General features: G+C 35.7%; 1 protein-coding gene across 2 annotated transcripts in view; it reads left to right on the top strand.

Moving 5' to 3' along the window:
- Nucleotides 1-17,393, top strand: part of BRD1 (bromodomain containing 1) — a 59,882-nt gene that overhangs the window by 38,681 nt on the left and 3,808 nt on the right. Inside the window, exons 8-11 of one of the 2 annotated variants that reach the window (XM_009318764.1) lie at nt 8,344-8,479; nt 9,799-9,926; nt 14,416-14,525; nt 16,317-16,471. In XM_009318764.1, the coding sequence (XP_009317039.1) occupies nt 8,344-8,479; nt 9,799-9,926; nt 14,416-14,525; nt 16,317-16,471 (529 nt within the window). Of the gene's footprint in view, nt 1-3,370; nt 3,536-8,343; nt 8,480-9,798; nt 9,927-14,415; nt 14,526-16,316; nt 16,472-17,393 lie in introns of those variants that run through there. The other variant, XM_009318765.1, reaches the window with a different exon arrangement.

The following is a 17,393-nucleotide window of genomic DNA, read 5'->3' as shown; positions in this document are numbered from 1 at the left end:
AAGTAATTATGGTAGTATGTACTCTTTTACTGTATCATACACGCAGTCCAATATTTTGGGACATTTTTAATTGATAGCTCTCTTCTGTGTTTCCCATTGTAGTACCCAGACATAGCTTCTTCGGTGTGTGTAGAGGAAGTGTACACATAAGAAGGTATCCCCCTACAAAGAAACATGTATTACTCAAGAATAGGTAAAATACTTGGAAGTTGCTTTTATTTTGTTGGTACCAAAACAGTGTTCGTTGGTCATGCTGTCACTTGGACTTTGTCAGGCCATGCTATCCTAACATGGTAACACTCCTCCCACTTTTATTTTCCTTTCTCTCCTTTTTTTTTTTGTTTCTCTTTTCTTTTACTTTTCCCTTTTCCCCTCCCTCCAAAGCTGTAACAGTACAGCTGTCATTCAGAAATGACTTTCTAACAACAGGTCATTGGAAAAAAATGAAGACGAAAGCAGATGTTGAGAACTAACCTTCGGCTGATAAGAATGGCTTAAGTACTCCCGAGTTCTATAAAAATACTTTTTTTGTTGAAGATAAAAAGTATTTTAGGCCTGAGGGGGAAAAGAAAACATACTGTAGATTCATCTGATTAGATGCAAAGATGTGAATATGCAAGTCAGCCTTATTTTAACTCTTTGTGTTCAGTGCTGCCTAAAAATAGCAAAGCTGGGTTGGTGTTCAGTAGCCCTTGATTATCTTCACTTGACGACGCTTCAAGCGCTGTCAGGTTGACTGCATGAGCAGTGAAACATCTTGTTTTGTCTCTGCAGCTCCTTTCGTTGAAGCCAGGAAGACAATCTTAGGATTGCAAGCACTGTTAACTTTTGCTAGGCTGGAGTAGATTTTTAGTGTGATGTTGCGGTCTCTTAAAAGGTTTCAGATCATGCACTTCCTCAAGTACAGTGCAAGCTATCATAGAAGGAGACTGTTCCATGCCTTTAGTATGCACTGAATCTTTTATACTGAATCACTTGAAGTTTTCATCTCCCTGTGTGAAATACCTCTCAAGGTACAAAAGGCCTGGAAAATTACGTCCAAAAATGCAGCTGTGTAACTTAATGGAGTAACTGGCTCATTGAAGGACTTGCAGGCGTGGCAGGTCTCTGGTAAACAGATCTGCCTTCATCTTTCTTTCAGATGGCAGTTTCAGTTTCTGTTCCCTGTCCTAGAATGAGGCACAAATAAAGAACTGATTTTTCTAAATAGCTGTAAAAGGCAAATAAATGGTAAATTATTTGTTTCCTTTTTAATAGGGTAGGATTGCTGGACATGCTTACATAAGAGAGTTCTGAAGTTCACCTGTCCGTCTGTTTCCTTTTCTTTGGATACCATGCCCAGCAATTGTGTTCTCACAATTATGGGGAAACATTTACTTGCAAAGAAGAAAGTGTTGGTAAAAGCTATGTATAAAATCCTTTAGATAGTAATTTAAGAAAAAGAAGTTAGTTCCATTTAGGAAATGGAATAGCCTGCTTCTGTAGGTCCTGCTGGGCTGCTCTGAAAGACTGCTAGGCACTAGGGTTTTGATGCAATATATTGATAGATAGTTATAATGCTTTTTCATGATATAAGTTGAGAATGAAAAGAATCTTTATTGATTTAAGTTTTTAATAACTCTTAAGTTTTCTTTCTTTTAATTTATATCAGGATTTGGTAGGTGAGAAAATAGAATTCTTCATATGGAAAATGTGTAAAAGTATTTTTTCTAAAGGATCTTTACTGTTTGCGTTACTGTATAATTCAGAAAAAATGTTTGGAAAAAAGATTTTGATCTTAAAACCTCATAAGTAGTCTTTGCCAAGATAATTATAGGTAAACGGTCCTAAATATTACTGACTTTCTATAGTCATTATATTTCTTGGATCCTGAATGACATACCATTGATCTGTGTGTGATTCAGGCACTTAAATCTTGTATTTTATAATCATCTGTGTGTGTTTTACATGTCATAAATCATATAAACTAGAGCTGACTAAAAAATGCAATTTGTAAAGTTAGTTTTAAATTCTTCAAGTTTTGTGCTTGCACTTTTTAATGGCATTTTCTACACTAATACTACTGCATCAGTCTTTTCTGTACCACTGGAACAGCTGATAGTCTCTACAAGACGTTGTAAAACGTTTTTTTGAGAAACGTTTCTGCTTGTATGCTCTTTTTTTCCTTTCAGATTTTCCTGGAATGTTTTCAAACTCCTCCACTAGTGTTGTCTCCCACTTGTATATTTTAAAATGCCTTGAACAATCGTCCTATAACAGAGTGATCCTACAACTATTGTAGTGCACAGAGCAACAGACAGTCCTTATCTTGTGGAAGCTGTAGTTGTTACATGTTGATTAGTTTTCCTTTCTGTTGTGCAATTCAGATTCAGCTGGTTTAGCAGACTCATCTGAATAGCCAGAGACACTCTTATTCCCAGTTTTTGAAGAAAATTAGTAGTTACAGGATGAATTCTTAAGCATTCTTTTGAAACATATCAAACTTCGACTATTCGGTGAGCTACCAAACTGTATTCATTATGTGTTACTTAAACCGACAAAGATGAAATTTTTCTGTTTAGGATCTTGAAAGCTACTGCTATTTAGTGTGTAGGTGCCACATCATGGGCTCACACTGAGCTTTCTTTGCTATCTTTGGCCACGACCAAATTTTAAGCACGTTTTAAAAGCTTTATTTCCAAGGGGACTCTTCACACCAAACTTTATCATCTTTGTGAGTAACTGGCTTCCATTTTGTCTGCATACTGAAGACTGTTTTAAGAACTGTAAACTTTGACGTGGTCAGATATCATCTGTGTATTCTGAAAAGAAGGATTGTGTCTAATATTCTTACTGCACTCCAGAATTTACTGTTGGAAGTAGACATAGGGTTACTCTAAGGTTCACTTTTTAAAAACTTTGTGGATGCCTTCCTATTGCTGCAATACGCCCATTTTCAAGGTTTGCGTATTTAAGAATACAATAACTTCTGATTATTTATTACCTTAAAGTGTTCCTTTATCCTGTCTGTGCATACCTGTATATATAAATCCTCTTAAATTAGGGTCATCCCCATTCTTACTCTTACTACAGGGATTTTTAGATACATTTCAAAACCATGTTCTTGATGCGTATCATGCACGTGGAAGTTGTATTCTGTGCTTTCAATGACTTGCATATATTTTCTTTTTCAAGAAAGAGGACTGAATCAAAGTGAAACTTTTAATTTAGTTTTGCCCCTTTTGAAACTTTAGCTGAGTATTAGTGTTAGAATACGTGAAACACTTGTGTCATTCTCACTGTCTCTGGACGCTGCTGTAAGGATGGCTTATTTATTTGAAATCTCTGTTTCCTTTCAGAGAGACTTAATGGCTTTTTCACTGTCTTCCAGGTTCTCATATTAACTAATATCATGCTGGGTATTTATCTCTTTGGATCCTAATTATTTTCTGTTATCCTCAACATGGAATGGAATTCAATTAAATGATCATTTTGGAACGCAGAAAGACAATTACATTTGAAGTAATTATTTTGGATCATGTTGGAGACACCAGCCATCCTTAAAACAAACAAAAAAAAATGAACACTGTTGGAGGAAGTCTTTGACATATATGAAACTATGCTCTTCATTCAATATATTGCCCCATTTCCGTAAGTTATAAAGTTGTACATGTTGTAGTATATGTGACACAAATTGGTCGCAGATTTTTACCAGTCCCAGCGTTCTTATTCCCAGAACGTGCTCTGTGAGAGCAGATTAGTTAAGAATGTTCTATCTCCATCCTCTTCCCTTCCCCAAAATACAGTCTAATCTTCCTTGGAGAAGTAAAGCGTACAAAAAACTGTTCTACCTATTTTTGTGCATTTATGTAGTTGTAATAAAATACACATTTTTCTTTAATATATATATTTTAATGAAGACTAACGTCACTGGTGCTGGGTAAGTGCACAAGTCAGGACTTGAATAGTCCGTCCTTGGTAAAATGAACCTAAATAGTGTTAATATTAAGTGCTGGTGCACTGTGCACAGTTGTTTTTTGAATACGCCCACTTTTTTAGTGGTTGAAATTATTTAACGGTTTTCATTATTTCTCAGCTCTTCAGCTGTGGTTTTAATACAGCACTTCATCTTACATTGGGATATGCTTGCTTTTGCATCAAGCTATGCATAGTAAAGTTTTAATTGCTTTAGAATAATTCTACACAAGTTCTGCTTTGTTTTTGATTCAGCAGAACTGCAAGATGTGATTACAGTCTGAAATGCACAATTCTGTATTGTGTGGCAGCATTTTGTACATTCATGGAGCATGCTGCTCCTTGGACTATCCTGAGTTTTGTTCCCCTGTCATTTTTTCCAAACTTCTGCTGTCTTTCCAGAGTTACCTTTTCCCGCTTCCATTATTTTGGTATGGGCAACAAGATTCTAACTTGCTTGATGTAGGTAGTCAGTGAAAGTTTTAATTGCAGTTTAAGAACAAACTGCTGCTGTTGAGAAAAAGTTGAAACTTTCCCTGATAAATACAATTCTCAGGGCAGTGAGAAAACTGTGAAAAAGAATCAAACTGATCATCTTTGGCTTACTTTTTTCTTTCTTCTTAGTTTACAGTTGTTTGTTAGCATTTCTTTATTTTTAAAATGGTTATGTGTGTTATATGCCATGATTGACGTGGCAGTAAAAACTTTCTATATAAATTGAAGTCTAGAGCTGAAGATTGGAAATGGCAGTAACCCTGCATTTAAGATTGATAGCAGACTTCACTATTTATGTATTCCTTTTTTTTTCAATGAAAAAAGTTGAGTTCTGCCTCTGAGAGTGGACTGCTTTTTGAAGAAGCTTAAGAACAGAGCGGAAAATAAAAAGGAATCATGCACTAATGAAAGGTTTTAGTTTGATGTTTGAAATTTGGGGGGTGGGGGTGTTCTCAGTCAAGGATGTTGCTGAGGGGGTATGTGTAAGAAGTTCAGTACCTGACCTAATAAAGTTTCTCTCCATGACTGTAGAGAAAGCTCAGTTGATCTAACAAAATCATGAGCTTTTGGAAAATGTAAATGGCTCATATAGGTTTGTTGCAGGATTACCCAGACTACTAATCCGCAAAAGCAGGATGAGTTATTTCCCCCATGGATTTTCTTTATTTGACCTTCATAGTAATATCTTTCGAGCCAATAAAATGCAAATTCCTTAAAGCAAATGGGGATCTTCTTTACTCTTACTTATTCTAGTAGCTACAGGAGATAGGGTGTTTCTTCATTCATGGGAGAAAGAGTTTTGTAATGATCTAAAAAAACCAAATTCCCAGTTATAACATGTAAATGTACTATATCTTTTTTTTTCTTTTTTTTTTTTTTTTTTGCACATCAGTGATACCATAAAGCACTTACATTTTATTGCCTGGATTTTTCTGTCAAGTAACAAGGTCACTTGGGAACTGCTGCATCTGTGACTAGATATGAGTGTGTTTTGTTTAAAATAAGCGTTGAGGTCTTCCTTTCTTAAAATAGTGCCTATTCCTTATAATTTCTGAAAAGGGGAGTCTCATGGACTGCGTAAGCTTGTGTTATTCAGAGCTTGACATTCAGGAAAATTGCTCCTGCTGATAGCCTGCATGTTCTTTGTTTTTCATACTTCCACAAGCAAGAGAAAAACTTGTCCGAGAAGCTCTGAATTCTTCTGCACTTTAATATTCCTTATTTATCAGAAAAAGGTTGGGTTTTTTTTTCACTGTTAGTGACCATTCTACAGATTGAAAAAATTTTGCTTACTATAATCTTAAAAACCTACGTTAGTGAATTAAATGAGTCATTAAACTCATAATAATGTAGGTTATGTTTAAACTAGTGTAAGACTGGACTACCACTGCAGAGACCCATCTCTGTTGCTATAGTTGCATGTTTCTGTTGCTGCCCTTGTTTCTCAACATCAGCAAATCAGGCAATCACATGGTTGTTTTGCCCAGCACGTGGCTGAAAACTAGATCATTACATGACCACATATTTCTTTGTACTGGCATGGTAATGATGATAAGAAACCATTGCAAGGGACTGAGAGTGCCAAAATGTCCATTTCAGCGGCAGCACAATCATAAACTGATTGAAGCAGTCAAAACGTGAAGCTATTCCCTAATTTTTTTTTTGTCCTGGATATACACACAGAACTGGTGTACGTAGAGATACATAGCCAAGTCATATTTGGCATACATATGGTTAAACATTTTATACATACTCTTACAAGAATAAACAGATATTTCCTTTTACTTTCTCAGTCCATTGGGAACCTGAACAGTGCTCTGGTAGCAATATTTACTTGATCTGCCTTTAAATTTAAATTTTAATCTGTGATGTAATTTGTTTCTGCTGATGGCTGATTTACATTAACTAGATGCCTCTGATAACTTGATTAATGTATCTCTGGCTTGTGGCAGGATGAAAACAAAACAGTTTCTACACCTCACTTGAAAAATAGGTCTGACAGGATATCTAAGAATAAAAAAGTTATTTGCAGAGACCTGAGACCTCCTTTTTATCTTTGCAGAATCTTTTCTCAGCTTTTCATTTCAGATGCTGCGTGAAGTGTACAGTGATAGTTTATAGGGGAATTTAAGCTTTCTCATAAAGCATGCTCTATTTTGACAGGTCTTTCAGCATAGTCTAGGACTGAACTCCTACTTAATCTCCAGCTATTTGTACTGACTTGCTGAGAATGAGAACAAGATTAATCAACAGCATGTAGTTTCGTGCTTGAACGTTCAGACAGTGCTACCTTTATCTTTTTTTTTCTTGCATAGGAAATCAAAGGCAAATACAGGAGTTACAAAACAGACACTTAAATGAATGTTCTACAATGTCAATTAAATGACTATGAAGTAGAATGCTTATCTGTAAATCTTTCAGACCATTGAATAAATTCTTCTTTTTCTTTTAAAAATCTAAAATTGTATTGATAATCCAAGTGGAAGGTCTCCTGGGGGTGGAGGAGGAAATCCCTTAAATCACTGTATGGAAATGCATTGAAATACGACTGGATCATACAAAGTGACTTGCAAAGCTCAAGTTCCTTAGTTGTCAGCCTTCTTTGCAGAGGTCTTTGTAGCAAACAGACTGGAAGAATTAAAACTTAATAAAGGGAGTTCTGCCATAATTGTCTTATAGTAATGCTCTGTGGTGAGGTACATGAAGTTACGTAAGCTTATTTGACTATGTCTGAATGAACAAAGATCATGATGACCTTTAAGACTCTGATAATAGGATGGCTGGGATGGGTAGCTCGTTCTTGCAATATGAGAAGCATGCTGGTCATATGCCTTAAGTAAAAACTTTAATTAATTGTAAGGAAGTAAGTGTGCTCAGAATCGAATTTGCGTTTAAAATTTTGTTCTCTTTGCAGTCTACAGCTTGCAGTAGCTGATTGCAGGCTAGTACCGTTGTCTTTAGCCAGTTCATTTCTGTTGATACTCTGGAGTCTGTGTTGGATTCTTTCTTTTTTTAGTCCTAATTCCCCGCCCCCACACTTGGGAAAGTCTTCAAAATGCTATCTTAAACCGCTTCATTTGTCTCTTTAATCAAATATGGAAATGGCTTCATAAGAGCTATACTGTTTGTGAATTAGCAAACCCAGAGCAGGATTGGTGGCAGCCTATCAAATCAGTAGCTTGTAATATAAAAGCCGCCTTGTGTTACATTTTCAATACAATTATGAAATTAAAATATAATATCCTTAGACGTGTATAAACTTGTGCCAGGGGAAGGATAGTCAAAAATAGTAATGTGCATATTATTGATTGCTGATCTCAGAAAACAGACATGATGATGTCAGTCTGAATTCACTAAAATGGAAAGACTTTCAGGAAGAACTAGATAGCATCAGGAGGGAATCCCTACCACTCTTTACTTCCAGTGTTTGAAAAGGATTTGCAGTATTTCTTGACTTACGGTTGTAGCATTGTATTCAAGTGAGTCTTGTGTTGACTTGGTAAATCTGCCTGGTTTGTAATGTTTTTGTTGTTTTTTTTTTCTTGTTTTTTTCTACCCAGCTTCTGCAGCCTGACTGTCTTAATAGTTGGAAACATTACATACAGAGACTTGATTTGATATTCCATTTGGCACTTCCCATATTATAATCTTCACCTTTTTTATGTTACCTAAATTTCCATCCTATCTTTAAAATCTGGACTACAGGAACCTTCCATTTATAATACGGTGTTTTGAAATGAAATATTTTGTTAATGTTCATGTTCTTTCTTTTTCGTCACATCAAAATACTTGAAGTACAAAACAATAATCATACAACTTATGAATATAAAAAGTTGTTAATGAAAATGGTGTGGTTTCCAGTTTGATGGAGTTTATTTTTGTGTTATGCTGTAGGTCTGTCAAATGGTTTTGGAGATGGAAGTAAAGAGAGAGCATTAGATGATACTCCGGGAAGAAAAGTTGAACCTCGTCGCCGCTGTGCATCAGAATCTAGTATTTCATCTAGTAACAGTCTTTTGTGTAACTCAAGGTAAAACTGTAAATCTGAAATACAAATTTCAGCTGGAATATATCAATTTTCTATACTGCTTGTGACCCGCATCAGAGGATTGCACAAATTTTGGAAAAAAAGAGTACATTTCCATTTTCTCAGTTGTGTGTCAAATCTGAGACACCTTTCATTATTTAGTATTCTTTTGTTGAATTCAGGTTATTGCAGATCCAGGCAGTTACACTTCATGCTTGACTATGCTTCTCTTGCTCTGTATAGATACATACACGTTTGTGTGTATAGTATCTTGTTTTAATTACCTTTCTAATCCTGAACACTAAAAACGGGTGTGTTTATTTTGGTGAGGGCATCAGAGAAGCAATTTCCAAAGCAGAGTCTTGTACACAGGGAAGGTAAGTTCAGTAGCTGTAGGTTATCAGTCTATGATGTGGATTACTGGCTAGTTACTGCAGTGATGATAGTACCTGTATACCAACTATTGACTGTCTCTTTGTGAAGTCTGTTGTTAAAGGTAGGACTGTCAGAATGGTCACCTGTGCCACCATTGATAAATATTTCTCCATCACCAATGGTGCACATCTTCCAAAAGCACACTAATCTCTGAGTAAAAGGTAGCTGTCTCCAGCCCTGGGCTATGAGGATGGGGCATACAGGAGTATAGGGTAAATCTGTTTTTAAAAATAAAAAAAAAAAAAAAAAAAAAGGCTTTATTAATGTGTTCAAGTTTGATATTAAATTTCTTAAGGGAATGGTGTTAATGCACTCAGGTCAAACAGGCCTTCAGGAACAAAGAATTTAATATTGCATCTCTTGTAAATGTGATATATTGAGGATTTGATCTAGAATAATTGCTGTTCAGATTCTTTGATCTCTTAAAGAAAACTCAAATGTGCAGAGAACAAACTTCCCATTTTGTGTATAGACATTCCACAGTTGGAAGACTTGAATTTGTAGTGTAAAATGAAAGAGAAAATAATTGTGTTTCCTATATAGTGGAACTGTCGGAGCAGAGGGAACATGTTTCCGTTTGGCCAGTATCCACTGTAACACTGGAGACAAAGCAGCTTCTCTCACTTATGCATGTATAACCTGTACAGCAGTTGAGATGCAGTTGCATACTGTTTGTCTTTTGCTGATAACCAGGCAATTCTGTGCATGAAAATAATCTGGGGTTTTAGCTTTTATGTAGTTGTTTGTGTTTGTTATATAAAATTTGTTAGAACTTGCTGCTCTGATTTTACTGTGTACTAATGAATTTTAATTTTTTTTCAAAGTCTTGATTTATAGTGAACAATGTTAATTACCAAGTAATGGTTTTACTATTAATGCTTTTGTAGTTTCAGCCTACCGAAGTGTGGTAAAGGTAAACCAGCACTTATACGAAGACACACACTGGAAGACCGAAGTGAATTGATTTCATGCATTGAAAATGGAAACTATGCCAAAGCAGCAAGAATTGCAGCTGGTAACTATAAATAATTGAAGAATTCTTAATAATATTGTATAACTACAATTTTGTCCATTTATTTGACAGATTCTAACAGTCTTATTTTCGCTGCTGAAATACATCTAAGCGTTCTGAAAGTGGTGTTGATAGCATTGCAGAAACTACTGGTTTCTGCTTTTGACTCTTGAAAGACTTTGAAGAGAATAGTAGCGATTTTGTTTTTTTAATGAAAAAGTGGTATTTAAAGTGATCAAGCTACTCTAGTAATACAAGCAAAACTTGGACTGAAGTACTATTTATGGTTCTGGCAATATTTTGTTGGGCTTTTTCATTTAGGGTTTACTCCTCGTATACTGTTCTGCATAAACGTGTTGACAAATGGGTAAGACATGGTATGCTTTGATTCAGGAAAAAATTGGAATTGGAAAGAAGTGGAAATTTATAGGAATGTAGAGGATAACAATTTACAAATTTTAGGGAAGTAACTATGTTCAGGTGATACGTTTACCACCTGTTTCAATATTTTAATTGCATTACAAGGTTTAAGTAGGTCATCTCTTCTGTAAGGAGAATTGTGTTTGTGTAACGCCTCGCTCCACACTGAAGTTAGGCGTCAGCCTTGCAGTGTCTAGCAGGCCTGTCTTTAGTTTCTGACCTTACAACTCTTCGCCCCCTCATCCTGGGTGTTCCTTGTCCAGGACTTTCATGTCTTTCTAGTGCTTTTATCTGACTCTGTTTGCCTTAGTCTGTTCTTTCCTCCCCATATGATCAGTTTTGTTTTTCTTTCTTGCAGCTAATTTGTTTTCAGCTACTGCTTCATCACTCTTAGGTTTAGCATCTTTATTATCTGTATGGTAACCTCTTATACAGGACTTAATTTTTTCCATTTGCTTTTCTTACTCTGTCCTGGGTAGTCATACATTTAACACTTTCCACTTAGAATTCCTGTACCTTTTTATTCAGAATTCTCCTTGATCTCTCTTAATTCTGTCTCTGTTCTCAGATACGTTCTACTGCTGCCTAAAAGGAGGAGCTAATGACATTTGACAGCATTATTTTATATATTACTACATATTCTGTCTAATTTGAGCTCTTTTGGCTGCCTTCTGCACCCTGTTACCTCAGCAGATCAAGGAGAGGAAATAAGTAGGAATGAAGTGAAATCTCCTGCTTACACTCTGTGCATAACTGGAACTTTACCATGATTTAGTTTTAAGAGTAAAACCCCAGATTTTACAAAGAAACTAAAATAAAGGGGGTTTCATTCATGGCAAAATGTCTGAAACAGTTCTGTTTGACAGAGTATATATGCTTTAGAAACAAATGCAGTGCTTACAGTTGTGCTCTCTTCAGGTCCAAGAAATACCTTGTTTCTATTTACAAGGTGCTGTCTCAGAACCTATGGTATGGTATGTTGTAATACTGCAATTATGATGGGATGCAGTTTTGCATTGATTCATTGATGTAATCCTTGTCATGCACACACACTGAAATATGTTAGTTCAAACACAAACAATATTACAAGAGTGCTGTTGAAATCACAAAGCCAAGTGTGCAAGTTAGCACATGCTGTTTTCTGTAATACTGCTGCCATGTTCAGCATTTTTGACTTGTGAGACTGAGGTATGCTTTAGAACCAGGTCCACTCAGTGTACTGTACAAGTTAAGATTATTATGGAAAAACATCTTCTATATTGAACTATGAAGATTATCTTGAGATATAAATACAGAGGAAGGATGAATTAAAGTTTCAAAAGTGACTCGGAATTCTGTCTGACTTTTGGGGCTTGGACTAGCAGGCTTAATAGGGTTTTCTTGATTTTCAAATAGAATTATCTGTATGTAATAGCTTGCTTTCCTTGGTGTGCAAGAGCTCTGGAAGATGAATAGACATGTGCTATGAGTGGTTTTCATTAATAGCTGCTGTATACAGAGATGTGCTGAGGTTTGTAGGTCTTTGATTCCTTTATAGGGTCAGGAAGTTGCTGCGCCGAAGTGGTAATGTGTTCTTCTGCCTGTCCCTCCTGAGCCTTGCCCAATCCTTTTGCCTAGCTATTCCTTGTTCCCTGATCCAAGATTCTTGTCTAGCTCTCCTGTTCCATACTCTCTCATGCTTTTTGTCCCAGTTTTCAATTCTTTGTCCCCATCTTCGTCCAGTCAGTTGCTCCACCTTGCCAGATTTTTTTGTCCCCCTCAGTAAATCTTAGTGACAGTATTTTTTCCAGCAGTGTCTAGATGCTGTCTTTCCCTTTAGTCACATCAAACTGGTAAGCAAGAGTGAGCAGGTTGTAGGGGAACATTTCGCTGCATTTGACTCAAATAGCTTTCCCCTCTGCGTGGTCATAACTTCAACAGGTAAAATTTGACAGCAAAGAGAACACTTTGTCCAGCCAAGAGTTACACAGTAAAAGGAAAGTCTCAATTTATCATTTGTGCTAAAGAATGATCCATCTATGCTGCTGATACCACAGCTACCTCTCGGGTGGCAGTAGTTTTGGAGCTTAAATATGCTCAGTGTCTGTGGATTTGTCCGTAGATTAGGTGTTAAAATCAAAATTAACTCCACGTAATTTAAAAAAAAAAAAAAAAAGAAAACAGAAAACAGCACTGTGCACTGTTAATATGGTCATCTTTCAGTAAAATAGACTTTCCTGTTTGTGCTGAAGTTTCTGGTTTAAAATAACATCGGCCTATGAAGAGCTTGCATTCCTTGCTGAAAGCTGTGCAGATACTGGGTGTGAAGTTTTTAGCTCTGTTTTTGAAGACAGAAATGCCTTAAAGTTTTGAGGCTTGTGACGCTGGCACCTAATGGGTGGTGTTTTGCTCAACTTCCCACAAAAAATTAAACACAGTGATACCGAAAAAAACACTAGTTGTTTTAAAAATATTGTAAGAAGTAAAAAGTCTGTAAGGGGAGAAAAAGTATAATGAGACATCCTTATCTTTACCCTAAACTATGTAGAATCTTAAGTCTGGTTTGGGGTATTTCGTTACTGTTCATTTTCAGCTAATGAGAGTACTGTTACGTAAAATCTTAAGCAGTATGTTGTCCTGACTGCTAACTTAAAATTCATTGTCTCTCATAGCTTGAGAAAATAAAGGGGGTTTTATGTTGTAAAAGAAAACTACTAACCATATGTGCTAGTGTATTAACCCCCTATCAGCACATGGAGTAAATTCTGACTAGGAAAAATTCTGAGACTCTTCCCTACTCTGTATACACCCGAGAAGTCTCTGAGGGAATCTGGCTGCATGCATCCTGTCAGATTGTGTATGACCTTCTATTCAGCATAAAAATATCATTTTCTTTGTTTCATATCAGCTCTGCAGCTGAGATTAATGTAGATTTCTTTTCTTTCTTGTTAGCTGCCCTGAAGAAAAGGACTTGTACTGTTTTTATATACCAGATACAGTTCAATATATATTTTTCAAAATAGTCTGTGTATGAAGGATATATTAATCTAAACCTTCATGACTCTTGATAACTGACGTGTGAAAAGTTAACATACAAGTATTAATAGAGCAGGGAAAGAAAGAAGTTGCCCAAATTGCTTTTTCTGTTGTGTTAGCACTTGCTCCGATTGTTTTATTTTGAGATACTACCAAAATGGTTCATCTGGATTTAACATATCTTTCCATAATATCCAGTATTTTATATATTCAGCTATGCTCTTAGAAAGGTATAAGAATGCCTGTATGCATTATATTTGTGTGTATTATATATTTATAAATCTGAAGAATATTATTATGGCTTTTAATGAGAAAGTGAAGAGTGTCCTAAAATGACATCTCTAAAACTATACAGAAAGGAGCAAATAAATAAACCAGTAAATAGATTTAGTAACTGTTTTTCCAAGATTAGGTAGTTCAGTAAGAAATAGTGTCAATAAGACTTGAAATTATTTTCATGGTTTTGTATAATGGAATCCACTGATTAAAGATCTCCTCTGTAAAAAAAATATATTAAGCAGAAATTAAAATGCAGATTAGAACTTATGCATAAGAATAGAAAGGTATACCAGACAAGCATTGTAAGTTATCAGGTGCTAATCCTACTATGTTATATCCAACATTTTGGAAACATCCATGCAACGTGCATCTTCAATACCATCTCCTCTTTGACAGGATTGTCATCGTAGTTTCAAAAGAAACTGGTTATTTGGAGTACCGTAATTTTATGTTTTCTTTTGAGTTTTTTCAAAGGGAAAGGATTATTAGAATTTGGTGAACACTCGCTTCCGGAGAATTAAGGGGTTTTAAGATACGCTGTTTTTAGAAGTGTCTAAAAACTTGTTCTTTACCTGTAGGCTTTGATTAAAGTACTAGTATCATTTAAAGAGCTGTTATGAACATTGCCTGCTTTTTATTGCTATGTGCCTCAAAGGTGGTATTGGTATTTGGATTCTAATGATCATGAGATATTGATGAGCAAACAACTGCAGAAGATTTGTCTGAGGTTTCATTCTTTAACATATTAATTTTATATTTAATTATTATTTGTTCTTAGAAGTTGGGCATAGCAGTATGTGGATTTCAACTGATGCTGCAACATCTGTTCTTGAGCCTCTAAAAGTAGTATGGGCCAAATGCAGTGGATATCCCTCTTACCCAGCTCTGGTAAGTACACAGCTTTCCATCAGTACACTAGTGATACTGTTTCTGATCTGAGAATATTGGTGCGTGAACTTAAGGTGACTGATAAATTCCTGTTCAGGTTGAATAAAGGTGGATTATTCTGACCTCTTTACTATGCATCCAGTTTGTAAAATTATTGCAATATCAGATGTTGAGTCAGTAATCTCTACTACCCTACCCATCTTTTGGGATGTGCAGTATGTGCCTCAGTAGTCTTTGTTTCTGCAATACATATTATTATTTAAAGGATCAACTGAATAAGCATTTGACAGACATCTTGTTAGTGTTGGAACTATAAAATATTTTCTGCTGCAAAATGAGTATAAAAATACTCTGATTCTGCGGTTCATTAAAGAAAAAAAAAACTTGGTAGAGTCAGAATAAATTGATTGTATCTAGTTGCAAATGATGCACTGGAAACTTAAGGCTGTTGTGCCCGTGTTATTGTAGGAGAAATACACACAGTTCTATTTAAATCAAAGCTTGCAGAGAAAATGCTGTTGATAAAGTGTTTGGCTTCAGGCATTTGGGGTTATAGAAAGAGTTCATACACTATGGCTTGATTTATAGAATAGACTGGGCAATCATGACTGTTTTAATATATGTGTACTGGGGAGATCAGGACATGCAATCATACAGAGTCAGGTTAAAACCTGTGGAGGTGAGATTCGGAGCACTTGAGTTTAAGTGCCCTCAGTGGGTGACCCGAATACTCTTGGGTCAGATGCTGAAAATGATGATTTGATGGTCTCTTGAATGGTGTTAGCGCTTTAGTGTTAGATTTAAGCTGATCGTGACCAAAGGGTTCCTTTTCTGCCCACTCCTTTATGTCAGCACTGGTGTTTCTCTGAGTGTGTGATGAGTTGATTGGGGATTTAAACCTCAGCCAAGAGAAGAAAGTTCTTCTCCTGATTTCTACAAACTTCCCACAGTGTTAGCTTTCTGTTGATTTAGTTCCCATAATCAGTTTACTGTGCATTAAGATTGGTGCCAGTGTGGATGCTAGAAAAACAACAGGAGTTTGTAGGGTAGGAGATGGGTGGAACAGGCATGGAGTAACATAACCCCTCTTTGGTGGAAGCTGAGCACTTGATAATGCTGTGATCTGCCTACAAAGTTTTTCCATCAACCTGATTAGCTTAATGTTAGCAGCATCTTCCTCCCTCCCCCAACCTTTGTTTAGAAAGAATTCGTGACTGTAACTGCACGTTTCACTGAAAACTGAGTCATTAAATTGGATATAAAAGATACTTGAAAGTGACTTCTGAGTTCTTTTTTTCTGTTTGGGTTTTTTTTGCTTGTTTAGAGGGTGTTTTGCTTCAGATTGAGTGTAGGGCTTATATTTTGCAGAAGCAAATGTTTATACCTTAACATAGGTTGTCTCTTTAAGGTATCTGAAATTCAAAACCCAGAATTTGAGGCCAGTTATGACTAGTTGCTTTTAGAAATCCTGGTTCAACTTTCTCATTCTGAAACCTGCTTGTCAGTCTGCAAAATTGTAATAAGTGAAATTCAAATGGTACTTCAAGAAGAACTGATTTGGGTGAAAAAATGCTCTAGAGGTAGTTTTTTCAGTTAAATTTACCACCATGCCTCGACTCTGTCTATTCAACTTACGTCAAGAAGTTATGTAAGTGTGTAACACAAAGCCAGTTTATACACAGTGGCTGTTTAATTTATGATTCTTTTCCCATTAACTTTATTTGTAATATCTCCTAAAAATAAATGATGTTGTTTTAAAAATTAAGAACTGTCCTTTCTTCTCTTTTATAGATTATTGACCCTAAGATGCCTCGTGTTGCTGGCCATCACAACGGTGTTACTATACCAGTGCCACCTCTGGATGTACTGAAAATTGGAGAACAAATGCAGACCAAATCAGACGAGAAACTATTCTTAGTACTGTTTTTTGACAATAAAAGAAGTTGGTATGTTATTGAAATGTATTGTTTGATGCAGTGACTTAAAATTTTAAAAGCCTATACCTTTAATCTAAAAGAAAATTGAAACGTTATCTTTCCATTGATATCTTTCCTATGGAAGTATCAACTGTAATGTTAAAATTTCATATTTGAGTCTGTTCTTGGACCAAGGCATATCATCACTGAAAGATACTTACTTATGGTCAATTTGGAAGAAAATAATATAAGTTGTTAAATAGTCTTTTGTTTTGATTTACAAACTGGTTTCATTTATTGACCTGATAAAATTGCTTCTTTGGCTACACAGTTTTTTGTGTTCTTTTTTTTTTTCCCTAAGATAATAGTGTTTAGTATTTATTTGTATCAGCCTTCATCATTGCTTTCCAAATGACGACACTTTTTTTTCCCCCAGTCTGCTCAAGTGCGTTTTCTTTAAATTTTTAACCTCTCTAGTTAAATGCTTTATTAACACTCTCATTTGAAGTTCTTAGCCCTTTCTAAATTATTTTGTGAAACCTTCGCTTTTTCTATTTCTGTCAGCATCAGCAATATGCTGTGTGGAGCCTGAAGGGATAATTCACACAATAAAACATTCTCTTCCCCTTCCACTAGCTCTTCTTTTTTTGTTGTTGTTTTTTCTTTTTTTTCTTTTGTTAGATTTTTTGGGTGTATTTTTTGTTTGGTTGGGGTTTGGGCTTTTTTTTTTTTTGCCAGATAGGGAAGCTTTTCATCTACCTCTCTTTCTTCCATTCATCAAGTTAGATACTTCTTTCCTGTGTTCTTCTTAATCTCTCTCCTCTTTGGGTTTCCACACAGGTCGAGCTAGCTTTAAATCTTTTTATGTCTCAATTTTACTCTTGAATTTGCTTACATTTTCAGATGTCATTTTCCTCTTTAGCTGATTAAATGTGATGTCTAGAAATGCTGC

This window comes from Pygoscelis adeliae, unplaced genomic scaffold (genome assembly GCF_000699105.1).
Source record: "Pygoscelis adeliae isolate BGI_AS28 unplaced genomic scaffold, ASM69910v1 Scaffold12, whole genome shotgun sequence".
Lineage (NCBI taxonomy): Eukaryota > Metazoa > Chordata > Aves > Sphenisciformes > Spheniscidae > Pygoscelis > Pygoscelis adeliae.
Note: the sequence above shows the minus strand (reverse complement) of the source record. Positions and strands in the feature narration are given on the sequence as shown.